This window comes from Cetorhinus maximus, chromosome 10 (genome assembly GCF_964194155.1).
Source record: "Cetorhinus maximus chromosome 10, sCetMax3.hap1.1, whole genome shotgun sequence".
Lineage (NCBI taxonomy): Eukaryota > Metazoa > Chordata > Chondrichthyes > Lamniformes > Cetorhinidae > Cetorhinus > Cetorhinus maximus.
The window spans coordinates 46,033,288-46,053,123 of NC_135888.1; the positions used below are offsets into that span (position 1 = coordinate 46,033,288).

At 44.6% G+C, this 19,836-nt stretch overlaps 1 protein-coding gene across 5 annotated transcripts in view; it reads right to left on the reverse strand.

Annotated features, from left to right (window-relative positions):
- Nucleotides 1-19,836, reverse strand: part of glipr2 (GLI pathogenesis-related 2) — a 97,706-nt gene that overhangs the window by 16,795 nt on the left and 61,075 nt on the right. For 4 of the 5 annotated variants that reach the window (XM_078550419.1, XM_078550424.1, XM_078550423.1 and 1 more), the window contains 5 exons: nucleotides 15,939-16,178; nucleotides 14,164-14,382; nucleotides 12,995-13,072; nucleotides 8,745-8,993; nucleotides 2,713-2,931 (listed from right to left, as the gene is read on the reverse strand). In XM_078550419.1, the coding sequence (XP_078406545.1) occupies nucleotides 2,713-2,931; nucleotides 8,745-8,993; nucleotides 12,995-13,072; nucleotides 14,164-14,382; nucleotides 15,939-16,178 (1,005 nt within the window). The remainder of the gene's footprint in view (nucleotides 1-2,712; nucleotides 2,932-8,744; nucleotides 8,994-12,994; nucleotides 13,073-14,163; nucleotides 14,383-15,938; nucleotides 16,179-19,836) is intronic. The other variant, XM_078550420.1, reaches the window with a different exon arrangement.

Below are 19,836 nucleotides of genomic sequence, written 5' to 3' on the forward strand. Positions count from 1 at the left end.
TGATTGAGAGTAGACTGATGGGGCGGTAATTGGCTGGGTTGGATTTGTCCTGCTTTTTGTGTACAGGACACACCTGGGAAATTTTCCACATAGCTGGGTAGTTGCCAGTGTTGTAGCTGTATTGGAACAGCTTGGCTAGGGGCATGGCAAGTTCTGGAGCACAAGTTTTCAGTACTATTGCTCGAACATTGTCAGGGCTGTAGCCTTTGCAGTATCCAGTGCCTTCAGCCGTTTCTTGATATCACATTGAGTGAATTGAATTGGCTGAAGCCTGGCATCCGTGATGCTGGGGACCTCCGGAGGAGGCCGAGATGGATCATCCACTCGGTACTTCTGGCTGAAGATTTTTGCAAATGCTTCAGTCTTATCTTTTGCACTACTGTGCTGGGCTCCTCTATCATTGAGGATGGGGATATTTGTGGAGCCTCCTCCTCCAGTGAGTTGCTTGATTGTCCACCACCATTCATGATTGGATGTTGATCTGATCCGTTAGTTGTGGGATCGCTCAGCTCTGTCTATCACATGCTGCTTATGCTGTTTGGCACACAAGTAGTCCTGTGTTCTAGCTTCACCAGGTTGACACCTTATTTTTAGGAATGCCTGGTGCTGCTCCTGGCATGCCCTCCTGCACTTTTCATTGAACCAGGCTTGATCTCCTTGGTGGTAATGGTAGAGTGGGGGATATGCCGGGCCATGAGGTTACAGATTGTGTTCGAGTACAATTCTGCTGCTGCTGATGGTCCACAGCGCCTCATGGATGCCCAGTCTTGAGTTGGTAGATCTGTTCGAAATCTATACTATTTAGCACGGTGGAGGGTCTCCACAATGACTGTGCGGTGATCACTCCTATCGATGCTGTCATGGACAGATGCATCGGCGGCAGGCAGGTTGGTGAGGATGAGGTAAAGTATGCTTTTCCCTTTTGTTGGTTCCCTCACCACCTGCCGCAGACCCAATCTAGCAGCCATGCCCTTTAGGACTCAGCCAGCTCAGTCTGTAGTGGGGCTACCGAGCCACTCTTGGTGATGGACATTGAAGTTCCCCACCCAGAGTACATTCTGCGCCCTTGCCACCCTCAGTGCTTCCTCCAAGTAATATTCAACATGGAGGAGCACTGATTCATCAGTTGAGGGGGGGCGGTATGTGGTAATCAGCAGGAGGTTTCCTTGCCTATGTTTGACCTGATGCTATGAGACTTCATGGGGTCCGGAGTCGATGTTGAGGACTCCCAGGACAACTATGCTGCCACCTCTGTTGGGTATGTCTGTCCCACCGGCAGGGATGGTCACGGTGGAGTCTGGGATGTTATCTGTAAGATAAGATTCCGTGAGGATGACTATGTCAGGCTGTTGCTTGACTAGTCTGTGAGACAGCTCTCCCAATTTTGGCACTAGCCCCCATATTAGTAAGGAGGACTTTGCAGAATCGACAATTGCCGTTGTCGTTTCTGGTGCCTAGGTTGATGTCGGGTGGTCCGTCCAGTTTCATTTCTTTCTCGTGACTACTTGAGTAGCTTGCTATTTCAGAGGGCAGTTAAGAGTCAACCACATTGCTGTGGGTCTGGAGTCACATGTAGGCCAGACAAGGTAAGGACGACAGATTTCCTAAGGGGCATTAGTGAACCAGATGGGTTTTTACAACAATCGACAAAGGTTTCATGGTTATCATTAGACTTTTAATTCCAGGTTCTTTTTTATTGAATTCAGATTCCACCATCTGCCGTGGTGGGATTTGTCCCTGGGGCATTACCCTGGGTCTCTGGATTATTAGTCCAGTGACAATACCACTATGCCATCGCCTCCCATCATAAATGTATTAACTTAACCTTGAAGTAAAAACAATTATACATTCAAACTAAAATAATTTATGTTATTCAGCTCAAGGGTAATTTTAAATCAAAAGAAAGCACCTTTCATGACCTCAGTGCAGTTTACAGACATTGATATAACTTTGAAGTATTGTCGCTGATATAATGTAGGAAACACAGCAGGCAATTTGCACATAGCAAGTTCAAATCTACATGCCCATCTTTGAGAGCAGCTCAAGGCTGCATGGTAACTGAGGGATGTTAAAGGTCACTGCCAATCAAATGGTCAGTTGACATCCATCTTGGTTTTACAAATACTGACTTGTAGATACCACTTTAGCCCAGTGAGAGCCCATTTTGTCACCTTCCAGTGGCAGAAGAGGTGGATGGTGGCAGATGCCAATTTTAAAATTGGATAGGAAACTTCCATTTTTCAATTTCTATACTGGAAGAGGCCAATTAACCTAGAGATGTCAGAATATAAGGACAGTTTCCTTTACACTCTCTCCCTCAGTGCTCAAATTCATGATTAGCTCAATCCATTATTCATTTTCGTGCTATTGCAGTGGTAGCTCTCATAACTCAGTCAACCCCCTGTACATCTGAGAGGTCACTCTGAACACTCAGCTCTCTGGCAGTGAGAGGTCACTCTGAACACTCAGCTCTGGCAGTGAGAGGTCACTCTGAACACTCAGCTCTGGCAGTGAGAGGTCACTCTGAACACTTAGCTCTCTGGCAGTGAGAGCTCACTCTGAACATTCAGCTCTCTGGCAGTGAGAGGTCATTCTGAACACTCAGCTCTCTGGCAGTGAGAGTTCACTCTGAACACTTAGCTCTCTGGCAGTAAGAGGTCACTCTGAACACTCAGCTGTGTGGAGGACCATGCCGAACTATCAGCTCTATACCTGTTGGTAGCTTTGCATTGCTGCTCCATTTATACCAGAGATTCTCTCCATACTCGGTGCCACTGTGCTGGAGGCTATTGATGCCAATGAGATGCTCTGCCCATTTCTGTGCTTGCTTGGAGAGGTTAGAGTTCAACTTCAGTCGCTGTGACAGGTGTAGGGCTCGTAACCTGTTGTGTTCTTGAAGCAGTTCATCAAGAAAAGCTTTTTTCTCCTTGTCTGCAAAACACCAGATGTCAATTGATATCTTTCACAGAGCATTACTGAGGCTGCTATGTGACATAATGTTCATATTGCTACGTCGTGGATTGGCACCATCAAGAACGCTATTGAAGCTTAAATGTGACATTTACATTTGTAGAATTACCTATCATTTAGAGTGCAGAAATAGGCTATTCAGCACAACAGATTTGTGTTGGTGTTTATGCTTCACAGGAGCCTCTTCCCACCTTATTTCACCTGACTGGATCAGTATACCCTCCTTTCTCCCTCATGTACTTATCTCGTTTCCCCTTAAAAGAATCCATGTGATTTGCCTCAATCACTCCTTGTGATAGCAAGTTTCACATTCTTACCATTTATTGGGTAATGAAGTTTCTCCAGAAGTCATCAGAGAACCAATGGAGGTCTGATAACGTTCTTTAAAAAGGGAGCGATGGATATACCGAATAACTACAGGCCAGTCACTCTGACCTCAGTAGTGGGCAAATTATTGGAATCAATTCTCAGAGACAGGATAAGTTGTCACTTATGCACGGATTAATCAAGGGCAGTCAGCATTGTTCTGTTAAGGGAAGGTCGTGTCTGATTAATTTGATTGAATTTTTTGAGGAAGTAACAGGGAGGTTTGATGAGGATAGTATCAGAGTCATTGAGCTGGAGGCCGAGCTGTAGACACTGTGATGCATCATGGAGGGGAAATATTACCTGGACACTTTGTATCAGGAAGCAGTCACACCCCTTAGGATACGGTTTACTGATTTGGTCAGTAGTCAGGGACAGGAGGGTGTGACTGCAAGTTAGGTAGGTATGGGGACCCAGAAAGCAGAAGTAGAGGAGCCTCAGCCTTTGCAATTGTCCAATAGGTTTGAGGATCTTGCAACCTGTGTGGATGAAAGTGCTGGCTGCAAAGTGGATGAACAGCCTGACCATGACACCATCCTAGGGTCTTAAAAGAAGTGGCAGGAAACTACAGGCCAGTTAGCTTAACATCTGTCATAGGGAAAATGCTGGAATCTATTATTAATGAGGTTAAAGTGGGGCACTTAGAAAATCTTAATTCAATCAGGCAGAGTCAACATGGTTCTGTGAAAAGGAAATCATGTTTGACTAACTTATTGGAGTTCTTTGAGGAAGTAACAAGCAATGTGGATAAAGGGGAACCTGTGGATGTGCTGTACTTAGATTTCCAGAAGGTATCACACAAGGTGCCAAATAAAAGGATACTATACAAAATTAGAGATCATGGTGTAGGGGGTAACATATTCGCACATGGATAGAGGATTGGTTAACTAACACTAAACAGGGAGTAGCGTAAATGGGTCATTTTCGGGTTGGTAAGATGTAACAAGTGGAGTGCCACAAGGATCAGGCCTCGACTATTTACAATGTATATCAATGACTTTGATGAAGGGACGAAATGTATGGTTACTAAATTCACTGATGAGACAAAGATAGGTAGGAAAGTAAGTTGCGAAGAGGACATAAGGAGTCTGCATAGGGACATGGTTAGGTTAAGTGAGTGGGCAAAAATTTGGCTGATGGAGTATAATGTGGGAAAATGTGAACTTGTCCACTTTGGCAGGAAGAATAGAAAAACAACATATTTAAATGGAGAGAGATTGCAAAACTCTGTGGTACAGAGGGAACTGGGTGTCCTGGTACATGAATCAGGAAAAGTTAATTTGCAGATACAGCAAGCGATTAGAAAGGCAAATGCAATGTTGTCTGTTACGGCACAACTCATGGTAAATGCTGAGCTGCTTAAATGCCAGAGGGAAACTTGAAACAACTACCACAACTTGTTTTGCAATTTTTATATATTTTGAGACACGTGCCTTGAATTTAGTAGTAATAAGAGCACCAGGTCTTATAAGTTTGTTACAAAACTAAACCTTTATTAATAGAAGAAATAATTTGAAGCACATACATAAATCAACAAATTACTACTATAATAACTTCTAACTCCCCTAGTTAATCTAACTCCCAGTTTCGTTAAGGCAACAGTACGACACGTAGATTTTAAAAGACCCAGACAAAGAAACACGATACCCTGAACAATCCAATTCAAAGTCAGTTTTCTTTACCTCAGTTCTTTGTAGACAGCAGCTTGAGGCTTAGATGCTGATGGCTTTTCACACTTGTTAGATCTTAGAAGCCTTCCCTCCTTTATCCATATTTCCCCCTTTGAATGCAAATTCCTATTGTTTCACTATGTCTTTGGACTTTACCTCTCTAATAATAAAAATCTCTCATAGTACCAATTTTACCAGTAATCTTTGGTAAAAATAAACACACTGTTTCTTAACTTCTCCTGGCTAGGTGACACATTTCATCCCTCCTTTGAAATCAATCTAGTCTGGTTTATTTAAAAATGCAAATATTCCCTTTACATCTATGTTTACCTACTTAACCTAGCTTATCTCTGTTACATCAAAGCCTTCAGACCAGCTGCCTTTAATTCAATTAAGTCACACATACACACACAGACATAGACACAGACCCTACTATTACACTACAATAAATTCCAATAACATTATGAGAATTATTATACCTTCCTGAGAGTCTTTACTGCCAGGGGAATGGAATATAAAAGTAGGGATGTTTTGCTACAGTTGGTGAGACCACATCGAGAGTACTATGTATAGTTTTGGTCTCCTTATTTAAGAAAGGATATAAATGTATTAGAAGCAGTTCTGAGAAGGTTCACTCGACTGATACCTGGGATGGAAGGAGGGGGGTTATCTTATGAGGAAAGGTTGGACAGGCTGGGTCTGTATCCATTGGAGTTGAGAAGAATGAGAGGTGATCTTATTGAAACATATAAGATCCTGAGGGGACTTGACAGGGTGGATGATGAAAGGATGTTTCCCCTTATGGGAGAGACTTGAACTAGGGGATACAGTTTAAATATAAGGTGTCTCCCATGTAAGACGGAGATGAGAAGAAAATTTTTCTTTCAGTGAGTCGTGAATCTTCGGAACTCTCTTCCCCAGAGAGCGGTGGAGGCTGGGTCAGTGAATATTTTTAAGGTAGAGGTAGATAGATTCTTGATTAACAAGAAAGTCAAAGGTTTTTGGGGGTAGGTGGGAATGTGGAATTGAGGCAACAGGCAGATCAGCCATGATCTTATTGAATGGCGGAGCAGGCTCGAGGGGCCAAATGATCTAATCCTGCTCCTAATTCGTACGTTTATAGAAATTGGGTGGGATTGTAGTACATAATGAGGAAAGTTCAGGTCTATCGCTATCTCAGTATCCTGACTTTTCTTTCTCCTGCCCATGACCAGTTGGGAGTCCTTCCCTGCCCAAGGAATGCCAATAGCAGCAGGAGGACATGGGTCCTAAGCCTCTGGCAGATTTCTCCTCCCATCCACTCCATTTACCACTATCTCGGATGGCTTCCATGTGGACAGCAGGAATAGGCCCCATGAGGTAAAAGCTCCTGCACCTCCCCAGGAACGGAGAGCACTCTGCAGCAGCTTCCTCATCCTCTAAGTCAGGCCCAGCATTTACCACTGAAGGCCTCATCCCACTGGAATTGTGCCACAAAGGACGTGCATCGTTATATGAGCAGCAATTTGGGAATGAGTAAGGGTGTGTTGGCATGTGGAGGCTGAATATAAGCCTGGGTAAATCTGTGTGGGTTGTCAGGGTGTCTGTGAGTGGCAAAAAGAAGGCCTACTAGTGTTTGAATGTGACTGTGGGTTGTTGTGACCGAAATATGAGTGTACAGAAGTGCATGTACTGGTTGTGTACGGTGATATCAGCGTCCCTGTGAGCGCATCAAGCTGTGTGGAAGTCTTCAGCTATATTATTTTAACATTTATTCTTTCACAGGATTTGGCATCACTGGCTGGGCCAGCATTTATTGTCCATTTATTGTAGGTACACCCAGAGTGCTGTTGGGAAGGAAGTTTCAGGATTTTAACCTAGCATTAGTGAAGGAACAGCGCTTTAGTTCCAAGTCAGGATGGTGAGTTGCTTGGAGGGGAACTTGCAGGAGGTGCTGTTCCCATGCATCTGCTGCCCTTGCCCTATGTGCTAGAGATTGCAGAATTGGAAGGTGCTGTTGATGGAACCTTGGTGAGTTGCTGCAGTGCATCATGTAGATGGTACACACTGCTGCCACAATGCATTTGTGGTGGAGGGAGTGAATGTTGAAGGTAGCGGATGGGTTGTCAATCCAGCAAACTGGATGGTGTCAAGCTTCTTGAATGTTGTCGGTGCTATACTCATCCAGGCAATTAGAGAGTATTCCATCACATTCCTGACTTATGCCTTATAGATGGTGGACAGGCTTTGGGGAATCAGGAAGTGAGTTACTCTTCACAGAATTCACAGCCTCTGACCTACTCTTGTAGCCACACTATTCATATGGCTAGTCCAGTTCAGTTTCTGGTCAATGGTACCCACTGGGCTGTTGATAGTGGGCGATTCAGCGAAGGTAATGCCATTGAATGTCAAAGGGAGATGATTAGACTCTCTCTTGTTGGGGATGGTCATTACTTGACACTGGTGTGCCATGAGTGTTACTTGCCACTTATCAGCCCAAGGCTCGATGTTATTCAGATTTTGCTGCATGTCGACACGGACTGCTTCAGTAACCGGGGAGTTTCAAATGGGGCTGAACATTGTGCAATCATCAGCAAACATCCCCACTTCTGACCCTCTGATGGAGGGAAGGTCATTGATGAAGCAGCTGAAGATGGTTGGGCCTAGAACACTACCCTGAAGAACTCCTGCAGTGATGTCCCAGGACTGAGATGATTGACGCCCACCAACTACAATCAAAACAACAATAACATTAGTAGGAGCTGGTGTTGGGAAAATCAAACCCACACTCCCATCTTACCACCAGAAAAATTACACTTTGTTGAATATTCATTGACTCTGATTTTAACTGCACCCACCTAGGGAAAAACAGGCTGGTAAGTGGCGTGGGGGAGTTGGGCACTTAAAATAACGTAGATCAGTTATCTTCGATCCTGTTTCTTCCCATCATGTCCCTATTACAGCCTCAAGTGGGACACCTGCTGCAAGGAAGCAGAGACCAAACTTAAATATGCAGAGTGCATCCGGCCATTTCACCGAGTACCGAAGGTGTGAGTGGAAAGGGTGGCAGTGTCAAATCATCAGGCAAGGCTGGTTGGGAGTTGAATTCTAGGCAGAGAAGCCCAATAGGCAAGATGGAAATCTATTTTGCAGGTTTTATTGTGGGCCAGGAGGGGCAGAAGGCCAGGTATTCTCCTCTGGGTCCCACAAGGAAGCTTTGGGCCTCCCTTGAATAACCACACCATCCACCCCTCCCTCCATCCCGCTCTCCCCAACAATTGTGGCCAGACCCCCTCCTCCACTAACTGCCAACGATCTTCCCCACAGGTCACTGGCTGCAACCTCCTCTTGCAAATTGTTGCTCCTGCAAAGGTTGTCAATTTGTCCAGCTGTTGAGCATGTATCTGCAGTCAATTGGTTGAGTAAAGACCTGTCATTTAGATCAGCAGCATCTCCCTGTTACTGAACTTGCTGTATTTTCCCCATGCACCTCCCATACCCTCCCTGCCACCTCTTTAATATCAGGCCTATTGTTTCTCTGTTTCTGTCAGTTCAGTGTGGGAATGTCAGTAGTAGCCTCATTCTGTGGGCTGCTCTGAAGGGCCATCCAAACAGGTTCCCTTGGATTCTGTTCAGAGAATTCAGGAGCTACCCAAATTCATGCTTGTGTTGGTTGGTTTGGGCTGCTGTCCCATATCAATAACTATTTCAGTTTTCTTACAGGATGTATGAGTGTCTTATAGAGAACAAAATCCGTACCTGACAGTTGTTTCACTCTACTTGTTCCTGGTCTTCCAGGTGTCTTGCTGCTCTCTCCTTGTGCTAATGCACCTTTGTCCTCCTTCACCTTGCTGCCAACAGGCAAGACATTTTTAGCAAAGTAGCCCGGGTTGGTGATGTTACCGGCTGGGTCGAACTGAGCCACCACAACGGTGAGACCTTTGCCATCAGATGCCAGGCCAACCCCGATCTCCTTGGTCTCTCTCCAAACCAACTGTGTGAAATGACCTGCAGGGCAACAACAATCAGGTGATTTACAAAGAGTACAGGACAATGCAGTCAACATGTATGATCCACACCTTCCACTGTCTAATCCAATGCTCTATTGGACAGACTCTCACTTACCATTTACTGTAAACTTCAGCTCATCCAAATCTCTGCTCCCTATGCCCTAACTTGCACCAAGTCCTGTTCTTGCTGACTGACATTGGCTCCTGGTCTGGCAAAGCCTTGATGTTGAAATTCTCATCCTTGTTTTTAAATTCCTCAATGCCTACCTATCTTCTTATCTCTGTAATCTCCTCCATTATTACAACCCTCCAAGATCTCTGTGCACCTCCATTTCCTACAATTTTGTGTATCCAACATCACGCAGAAACACTTAGACCTTTAGCGATGCTCAGCACATTTACTGAAAACATCCCAAGACCATTGCAAACGATGAAATGCCATGAAGCATAGTAGCTGCTTTATATATTTCGCTCACCAAAGGATCTGGCAATGACGAACTTTTTTGGCTGTAGTGCAATAGTTTGAGGAAAATTAATGTTCCCCAGGCTACTGTTTGTAGAGTAAAGGGTTAACTTTAACACTACTCTAATAATAGCTACTGAGCATGTGCAAAAGGAGCTATGTCATAATGATGTTACTCAGAGAGAGGTGAATGAGAAGAACCTGAGAGAAGCAGTAGCTCTGTCCTGTTAGTTATGTAAATAAAAGTATTTTTAAGGAAAGATCTTTGCCTCCAGCCAGACACACAGGTCATCTGAGACAGCCCAATAATACCAAACTGTTCACTATTCTTCTTCAAATACTGTCATGGGATCTTTAACATCCATCCGAACCATTGGAACAGGCAGCTGGCACTCAGTTTAATATCTCATCGCTGGTGCCAGCAATGATATATCTTCCCCTCAATGTGGCGTTGGAGATTATGCGCTCGAGCCTCAAAGTGCAGCAATGCCGGTGGCCCTGATATTTGTGGGAAGGATGTGGGTGAGGTCAAAATCAGCTGAAGTACCTTACAAGGCCAGAGACATGGAGACATTGCTGTTAAGGTCACTTACATCTTGTAGGTCTGTCTCTCACCTGGCATGCAGCCAAACGGACAGGCTGGCCCACGATTGGGAGGGCTGGGCATGGGGGCTGGAGAAACCTGCAATTGGAAGGGCTCATGGGGGTAGTGAGGCCCCTGATCAGGAAGTCTGGGGGAGGGGGTGGTGCATGGGAGGGACATGACTGGGGGAAAGCACTGCTGCTCCTCCTAATGCTCAAGGACGGCTGAAACAAGCACTTACCTTGTAAAGCTGCTTGCAACATTCCAAATGCCTTGGCTACACAACAAAGAGAGGTGGTAGTGCAGGGAGAAAGGGAATTGGTCCATACTTTTCTCATTGTTGCTGCCGTTGAATTTTGATTTTCACCATTGGAGAGTATGGTTTTCTCCTACTGTCCTGCTATGGCTTTTGGGAAAGATTGAATAGTTTGGGGCTTTTTTCTTTGGAATAGAGGACACTTAGAAGTGACCTCATTGTGGTCTTTAACATTCTGAATGGATTTGACAGTGTTGATGTGAGGAGAATGTTTCCACTTCACAGAATTACAGAATCACACAGTGCAGAAGAGGCCCTTCGGCCCATCAAGTCTGCACTGACACGTGAGAAACACCTGACCTACCTACCTAATCCCATTTACCAGCACTTGGCCCTTGGCCTTGAATGTTATGACGTGCCAAGTGCTCATCCAGGTACTTTTTAAAGGATGTGAGGCAACCCGCCTCCACCACCTTCCCAGGCAGCGCATTCCAGACCGTCACCACCCTCTGGGTAAAAATGTTTTTCCTCACGTCCCCCCTAAACCTCCTGCCCCTCATCTTGAGCTTATGTCCCCTCATGACTGACCCTTCAACTAAGGGGAACAGCTGCTCCCTAACCAACCTGTCCATGCCCCTCATAATCTTGTACACCTCGATCATGTCTCCCCTCAGTCTTCTCTGCTCCAGTGAAAACAACCCAAGTCTATCCAACCTCTCTTCATAATTTAAATGTTTCAACCCAGGCAACATCCTGGTGAATCTTCTCTGCACCCCCTCCAGTGCAATCACATCCTTCCTATAATGTGGCAACCAGAACTGCACACAGTACGCCAGGTGTGAACTCACCAAGGTTCTATACAACTTGTAGGAGAATTCAAAACTAGGGACTATAAATGCATGATAGTTACTAATGAAGCCAATAAGGAAATAAGGATCAAAAACAAAAATAGCTGGAAAAACTCAGCAGGTCTGACAGCATCTGAGGAGAGGAATACAGTTAACGTTTCGAGTCCATATGACTCTTCACCAGAGGCCCTTGGCCTCTGATGAAGGAAATAAGGATAAACTCTTTACTCAGTAGATGTAACATAGGAACATTGGAGCAGGAGTAGGCCAATCAGCCTTTCAAGCCTGTTCCACCATTCAATTAAATCATGGCTGATCAACTACCTCAGTGCCACTTTCCCATTTCTCCATATTCCGTGATGTCACTAGTCTCCAGAAATCTATCGATTTCAGTCTTGAACATGCTGAATGATTGAGCTCCCATGGCCCTCTGGGGTAGAAAATTCCAAAGATTCCCCACCCTCTGAGTGAAGAAATTCCTCCTCATCTCAGTCTTAAATGGCCTGCCCCTTATTCTGAGACTGTGTCCCCTGGTTCTAGACTCAGCAGCCAGGGGGAACATCCTGTCTACATCTACCCTGTCACATCCTGGAAGAATTTTAAGTTTCAATGAGATCACCTCTCATTCTTTGAAACTCTAGAGAATACAGTCCCAGTTTCCTCGATCTCTCCTGATAAGACAATCAAGCCATCCCAGGGATTAGTCTGGTGACCCTCTGTTGCACTCCCCCTGTCGCAAGTATGTCCTTCTTCAGAAAAGAAGGTCAAAATTATACACAGTACTCCAGGTGCGGCCTCACCAAGGCTTTATGCAATTGTAGTAAGACATCTTTACTCCTGTACTGAAATTCCCTTATGATGAAGGCCAACATACCATTTGCCTTCCTCATTGCTTGCTGCATCTGCATGCTAGCTTTCAGTGACTCATGAAGAAGGACACCAAGGTCCCTTTGGACATCAACATTTTCCAACTTCTCACCATTTAAGAAATACTCTGCCTCTCTGCTTTTTCTACCAAAGTGGATAACTTGACATTTATTCACCTTATATTCCATCTACTATGTTCTTGCCCATTCACTTAACCTGTCCAAGTCCCATTGAAGCCTTCTTGCATCCTCCTCACAACTTACCTTCACACCTAGTTTTATGTCATCGGCAAATTTGGAAATACTACATTTGGTCCCACATCCAGACCACTTATAAAGATTGTAAACAGCTGTAGCCCTAGCACTGATCTTGTGGTACCCAACTAGTAACCGCCTACTATCCTGAGAATGACCATTTATTCCTACTCGCTTTTCTGTCTGTTAACCAGTTTTCAATCCATACCAGTATATTACCCCCAATCCTACATGCTCTAATTTTGTTTACTAACCTCCTCTGTGGGACCTTATCAAAAGCCTTCTGAAAATCCAAATACACTACACCCATTGGTTGTCCTTTATTTATGCTACAAGTAACATCCTCGAATAACTCCAACAGAAATCAAGCATGATTTCCCTTTCATAAATCCATGTTGATTCTGCCCCATCAGATCATTATTTTCTAAGTGTCTAGTTATCATGCCCTTTACAATAGAATGGTGAGAATGTGGAATTTCATTACCACAGGAAGTGGTTGAGGCAAATGGCTTAGATGCTTTTAAAAGGAAATGAATGAACCACATGTGAGAAAAGGGAATAAAAAAATAGTTTAAATGGCTGAGCTGAGATAGCTGGAATAGGAGGAGATTGGTGTGGAGTATAAACGCCAGCACAGACTAGTTGGGCCAAATGGTCTGTTTCTATGGTGCATATTTTATATAATTCCATGTAATCATTATGTACAACTTGGACAATCAAAAACTTACCACAATTCTTCTGGAAACCAGGAGAGGAGAAGTCATAATTTTTAATTTCATTGTACCAGGATTCAACAGCTTCCTTTCCTGTAAACATTGAAACATTGACAGCATGAACTCACTGGAGCCTTGAACAGGAGGAATGCCCTCAGATATCACTGCAAATAAACTACTAACAATAATGTCTTGTCAGAAACTTCTATTATAATAGACTAGTTATGAGTGAATTCCTGTTATTCCAAAATCTTGTCAGAATACACTCAAGTTACAATAAATTCCAGCCACAGTAAATTCCTGTTATATTAAACTAAAGTTATAGATAAATTTCTGTTGTAATAAAGTCTTGTCAGAGTAAAATACTGCTACAATAAACTCTTGTTACAATAAACACGTAGTCTAAAAAAACTCCATGTGTAAGTACATTTCTGTTCAAATAAATTGTTTAAAATTAAATTCTTCCCATAATAAATTCACAAGAAACACCCTCTCAGCTTCTGATATAGTACACTCTTGTTACAATAAACTACTGATATAATCAAAACCTGAAATGTATGCTCCTATTCCTGTTATAGTTCTAATTATCTAACTTACAATTTCTTGGTAATATTCATCTGGTGTGCTATCTCAATTATTTTGTAGACTTCATTTAACTTTTGCTTCAATCAGCAGATAATCTATACTTGGAGACCCAGAAGACTCTCAAACATCTAGCACAATCTGTTGATTCTAGTACAACATGGGCAGGAAATTCCTAGAAGCAGTTTCCTCATCCCATGAGTCACTTTGCTGTAAGATAGAAAGCAACTTCTAGACCACATAATGAGCCCAGCAGTGGGTATCTGGAACTTTAGTTAATTCTGTATTAAATGTCTTCCAATCAGAGGAATTGCTCTGAGGATCGCTACAGATAAGGATCATCATATGACCCATATGGATCATACAAAATATGGATCATACTAGTATTATGGAGATTCACTGGATTTACTTTGGCAAGGGCGAAACTTTAGAATTAAGCGGGTTGTATAGAGTCCAGGGTAGACCAAAGTACACACTGGTTGTGGGAGGATCAAGCTCGATGGGCTGGGGTCACCCGCTGACACCCAAATCCAGTGTATATTCTCTGACTGATGTTAACCATGAAACAGGGTGTGCGTGTTTCAGGCAGTGATGTGACGTACCTGTAACTTGCAGACTGCTGTGGCCTTGTTGACACCAGATATTCTCCCCATACGGTGTGTCGCTGTGCTGCAATGTTCTGGAGCTTACCAGGTGCTTTGCCCATTTCTCAGCCTTCTTGCTGATTTCCGGGTTCAGGGTTAACGGCTCCACTCCATGCTTTGCCCGATATTCATTCAGAGATTTCAGCAACTGCGCAGCAAAACCTCCAGAACCTTCACCTGAAAGAAAGAGATCTCAGTGATGTACTGTGACTGGGAACTGCAGAGCCTGTAGAGTGAGGGAGCTCAGCCTGAAGAAGCACAATGTCTCTCTCTCTCTTTCTGTGGAGTGTGACTGTAACTGTCTCTTTACTGATAGTGCAGTGACAATCTGGGTGTGGTAACGAAAGCATGTGAAGGAGGATCAAAAACATGCTGGAAATATGCAGCCAGGTGCAAGGAAAAAAAGACAGGTTTATGTTTCAGTAGAAGGGGAAGACGAACATTAAACAGAACCTTTTGTCGGGTGGAAGAGAAATAAAAAGGAAGGGGGGGGCGGTGGGGAAGGACATGAGGCTCCAGATATTTAGTTATTTGATAGCTGAATTTTCAGGTGAAAAGATGGAGGTCACTCCTACCCACTGTGCACATGGCTATGAAACCACTGTCATCTATTGTGTTCTTTGTGCTGAGGCACCTGCACAGTAGGCCAAGTTCTCATTACCAATTTCTTGTGTTTCTCATAGGACTACTCATGAAGTGGGAGCTGAGTTTAGCTGCTCAGTCATCACCAGGCTCCTCAGCAGGGAGTCACATTATTCCTCTGCCTCTTCTGCGCAGACACACTCACCTCGGTTGGGCCTCAATCTAGCTTAGAATGGGGAGCACTGGTTGAGTTGCATATCATGAATGAGCAGGAAGAGGAGGAGGAGGGTGAGGACGAGTCAGCTATGGACAGTCCCTCTCAGAGTGGTGTGTCACACACACTTTCTGGAGCGTCAGAGGCATATAGGTTCCCAAATATCAGAGATCCCTGAGGCATTGCAGGGCCCTGGGAAGAGAATGGAGTTCATGCAGCATATATGCTCTGTGATGACCTGGGGTTTTGAGCACCTGAGCTCCTCCATTGAGAGGGTGACCAACCCCTTGGAGAGCCATATGCAGCACCACTCTGGGTGGGTGTAGGAGCAGCAGGCTGACATGCACAGAAAGAGTGAGACTCTCTGTAGCATCGACCGCTCAGTGTCGGTGATGGCACAGAGATAGATGCTTGGAATGGATGCCTCACCCAGCATGTAAGGGCACAACGAAAGGGCTGAGGCAGTCAAAGAGGCTATTGAGTAGTTGCGTTTATTTCCCATTTCTCACAATTGTTGACCTTTAACACTGATGGCTCCTGCTGTGTTCATGACAGCTGTATCCTAAGGTGTCCCAGATGTTTTCCCTGTGCCTCTTAACTGAAAACCTCAAACTGCTGTTCCAAAGATAATGACCTTCACAATGAGCTCAACAATCTGTTTAATGGAGCCAAGTGGGTTGCTGGTTCCCCCATCTTTGAAAATTGCATTGTGTACAGGAAGCATCGAGATCCAATGACGGCCTCTGAGATGGTGATTGTCAATGTGCACTCGCACCTGACCTCGCCCTAATGGGCCTTTGAAGCTCCAGTCCCGAGACTCTGTTCAAAGTGCTTAGGAGCTACCCGAGCTTACCCTTGGGCCTCTGTTCCATTTTAAACATAGTTTTCAGTTTTCTGACAGGATGTAAAAGTGTCTTTTAGAAAGCAAAACCCATACCTGGCAGTGGTGCCACCCTGCTTATTCCAGGTGTCTTGCCGCTCTCTCCTTGTGCTGATGCACCTTTGTCCTCCTTCACCTTACTGCCAACGGGCAAGACATTTTTAGCAAAGTAGCCCGGGTTGGTGATGTTACCGGCCGGGTCGAACTGAGCCACCACAACGGTGAGACCTTTGCCATCAGATGCCAGGCCAACCCCGATCTCCTTGGACTCTCTCCAAACTAACTGTGTGAAATGACCTGCAGGGCAACAACAATTAAGTGATTTACAAAGAGTAACAGGACAGTGCAGCCAACATATATAAACTATATCTTCGACTATATGTCTAGCAGCTGTAAGGAACATATCTTTTTATTTCTGTTGGACTGTTGTAAAGAACATATCTTTTTATTTTCTGTTGGACTGTGGATTAAAATTACAATGGCTGAAGTTTGAAAGACATGTCCACTGGAACAGGATGAGAGATATATACAATGTTCCAGTCCTGGAACAGAATGTGCCATGAAAGACAGGATGATGCTGGAAAGAAGTCCTGGATCAAGGGAGCTGCCTGGCAACATTTTAATTGGCTCCTGACAAGGTGACCAGGGTTTGTTTGAGAGCAGTGCAGCAGAATAGCTCCTAGCCTGAAAGGAAAAAAACCTAAAACCTCTTTCTCCTGTGTGTAAGATTCCAGTAATTGCACAATAATAGCTGGCTGGCTTTTTCTTCTCATATCTCTATAACCTGCTCTCTCTCTAAAAACCCCCATCAAGAGGAAAAAGGGGAAAATCACTTTTAGAGACATTGAAAGGCAAGTGTTCAGCCAGTGAACTAAATACTGGAAGTGCTGGAAGATCGCCTCATGTCATCAACAAGACCTGAAAGGAATTTGGAAGACATCGATCAAAATCAACCCATCAAATCCTGTACTCCGGAATTGGTGCTATTGAACTGTTTTATCCCACCCTTAAAATCCATGTTTTTGTGTGTCTTATGTGTCTTGTGTGTGTGTGTATAGGGATTTAAGAAGGGGGTAGAGTTTAGATTATAGAGTTAGAAATTAGCAGTTCAAATTTCTTTCTTTTGCTGCTAGTTAATGACATTTTGTTCAATAAACAGTTATTTACTTATTAAGTTTACAAACCTGGTGCTCGTATTCTGTTGACCTAAGTTAAATGGTTAGGTAGAATTGGGACAACCTGGTGGTTTGGTCAAACATTTTCACATTTGTCGCAGCTCAGGGAACAGTGGGGCTTGATATTACAGCGCACTATCTCCTATGAGTCGTGACACAGCGCACAAGAAACAATCCTGCCATGGAGCCATTATCTAAAGCCTATTCCAGGACTTGGAAAATGAAGCTACTCACTCCCAGTATGGCAGTGGAGATACCAGCAACAGCAACTTGGCTTTAACATAGAACATCTTCCAAAGGCATTTCATAGAGGTCTTCTTAACAAAATGGTAACAAACAATAAAGGAAATACTAGACGAGATTATCAATAGCTTGGTCAAAGAGGTGGGTTTTGATGAAAAGAGGGAAGTGGAAAGGCAGGGTGGTTTAAGGGAGGTTAATTTCAGAACGTGCAGCCTAAGCAACTGAAGACAGGTTGAGGGAGACATGCACAGAACGCCAGGATCAGCTGAATGGGAGGCTTAGGAAAAAGGGGGGCTGAAAGAAGATACAGAGATGGAGGTGCTGGGGAGGACTGCAAGGGTATTATAGGATTAGAACACAAAGATTAGAATTGTAAATTTGGATGTGAACTATCAGAGGCAGAGTGTGAGGTGAAGCGAATGTGACACTGGGTGGAATCATCCCAGGTTTGCACTAAATTTGCACTGAGGGAGGCAAGGGAGGAGATTGCTGGGGCCTTGACAGAAATCTTTATATCCTCACTGGCTACGGGTGAGGTCCCAGAGGTCTGGAGAATGGCCAATGTTGTTCCATTGTTTAAGAAGGGTAGCAGGGATAATCCAGGAAATTACAGGCCAGTGAGCCTTACGTCGGTGGTAGGGAAATTATTGGAGAAGATTCTTCGTGACAGGATTTACTGCCATTTGGAAGCAAATGGGCATATTAGTGAGAGGCGGCATGGTTTTGTGAAGGGGAGGTCATGTCTCACTAACTTGGTTGAGTTTTTCGAGGAAGTGACAAAGATGATCGACGATGGAAGGGCAGTGGATGTTATATATATGGATTTCAGTAAGGCCTTTGACAAGGTCCCTCATGGCAGACTGGTACAGAAGGTAAAGTCGCACGGGATCAGAAGTGAGCTGGCAAGATGGATACAGAATTGGCTTGGTCATAGAAGACAGGGTGGCAGTGGAAGGGTGCTTTTCTGAATGAGAACTGTGACTAGTGGTGTTCCGCAGGGATCAGTGCTGGGACCTTTGCTGTTTGCAGTATATGTAAATGATTTGGAGGAAAATGTAACTGGGCTAATTAATAAGTTTGCAGATGGCACTAAGGTTGGAGGAGTTGCAGATAGTGAAGAGGATTGTCAAAGGATACAACAGGATATAGATCGGTTGGAGACATGGGCGGAGAAATGGCAGATGGAGTTTAATCCGGACAAATCGAGGTAATGCATTTTTGAAGGTCTAATACAGGTAGGAATTATACAGTAAATGGCAGAACACTTAAGTGCATCGACGGGCAGAGGGATCTGGGTGTACAGGTCCACAGATCACTGAAAGTGGCAACGCAGGTGGATAAGGTAGTCAGGAAGGCATATGGCATGCTTGCCTTCATCGGCAAGGGTATTGAGTATAAAAGCTGGGAAGTCATGCTGCAGCTGTATAGAACCTTGGTTAGGCCACACTTGGAATATTGCATGCAATTCTGGTTGCCACATTACCAGAAGGATATGCAGGTGTTGGAGAGGGTGCAGAGGACATTTACCAGGATGCTGCCTGGTCTGGAGGTTACTAGCTATGAAGAGAGGCTGGAGAAACTCGGATTGTTCTCACTAGAGCGACGGAGATTGAGGGGCGACTTGATAGAAGTTTACAAAATTAGGAGTGGCATGGACAGAGTAGATAGTCAGAAGCTTTTTCTCAGGGTGGAAGAGTCAATTACTTGGGGACATAGATTTAAGATGAGAGAATACTTTAGAGGAGATGTGCGGGGCAAGTTTTTTTACGTAGAGGGTAGTGAGTGTCTGGAATTCGCTGCCAGAGGAGGTGGTGGAAGCAGGTACGATAGTGGTATTTAAGAGGCAGCTTGACAAATACATGAATAGGATGGGAATAGAGGGATACGGACCCCGGAAGTGCAAAATGTTTTAGTTTGACAGGCAATATGATCGGCGCAGGCTTGGAGGGCCGAAGGGCCTGTTCCTGTGCTGTACTTTTCTTTGTTCTAAATGCGGTAGCGGGCGGGAAAAAGAACATTTTACCAGCCGGCCGCAATGGCGGCTTCTCATGCTGTATCATCCCAATCCCGCTGCATTGATTATGCATTCCTGGGAAACCCAGTTTCAATGGCAGGTGGGCTCTCATTCACCCGCCACACCATCACCTCACCGCTTCATCACGCCGGGCACCACATTTAAAGTGTAGCTGCGTGTACACCTCTCAGTGCTTCCAGCCCAGGACTGTTGCATGGAAGACATGCCCCCAAAAGGCAAGAAGACTGCAGCCCCCAGGTTTAATGACGCATCCCTCAAGCACCTTTTGGACGCAGTGGAGGCTCACCACGATGTCCTCTACCCAAGCTCTGGATGCAGGAGAGGCAGCAACATCAGTAATCTGGCTTGGGAGGTGGTGGCAGCGATGGTCAGTGCCTCATGCCCTGCAAAAGGGGACAGCCACCCAGTGCCACAACCGGATGAATGGTATCATCTGTTCCGCCAGGGTAAGTCACTCTTCTCATCACTCTCAACTCACATACTCACAAATCCATCACATATT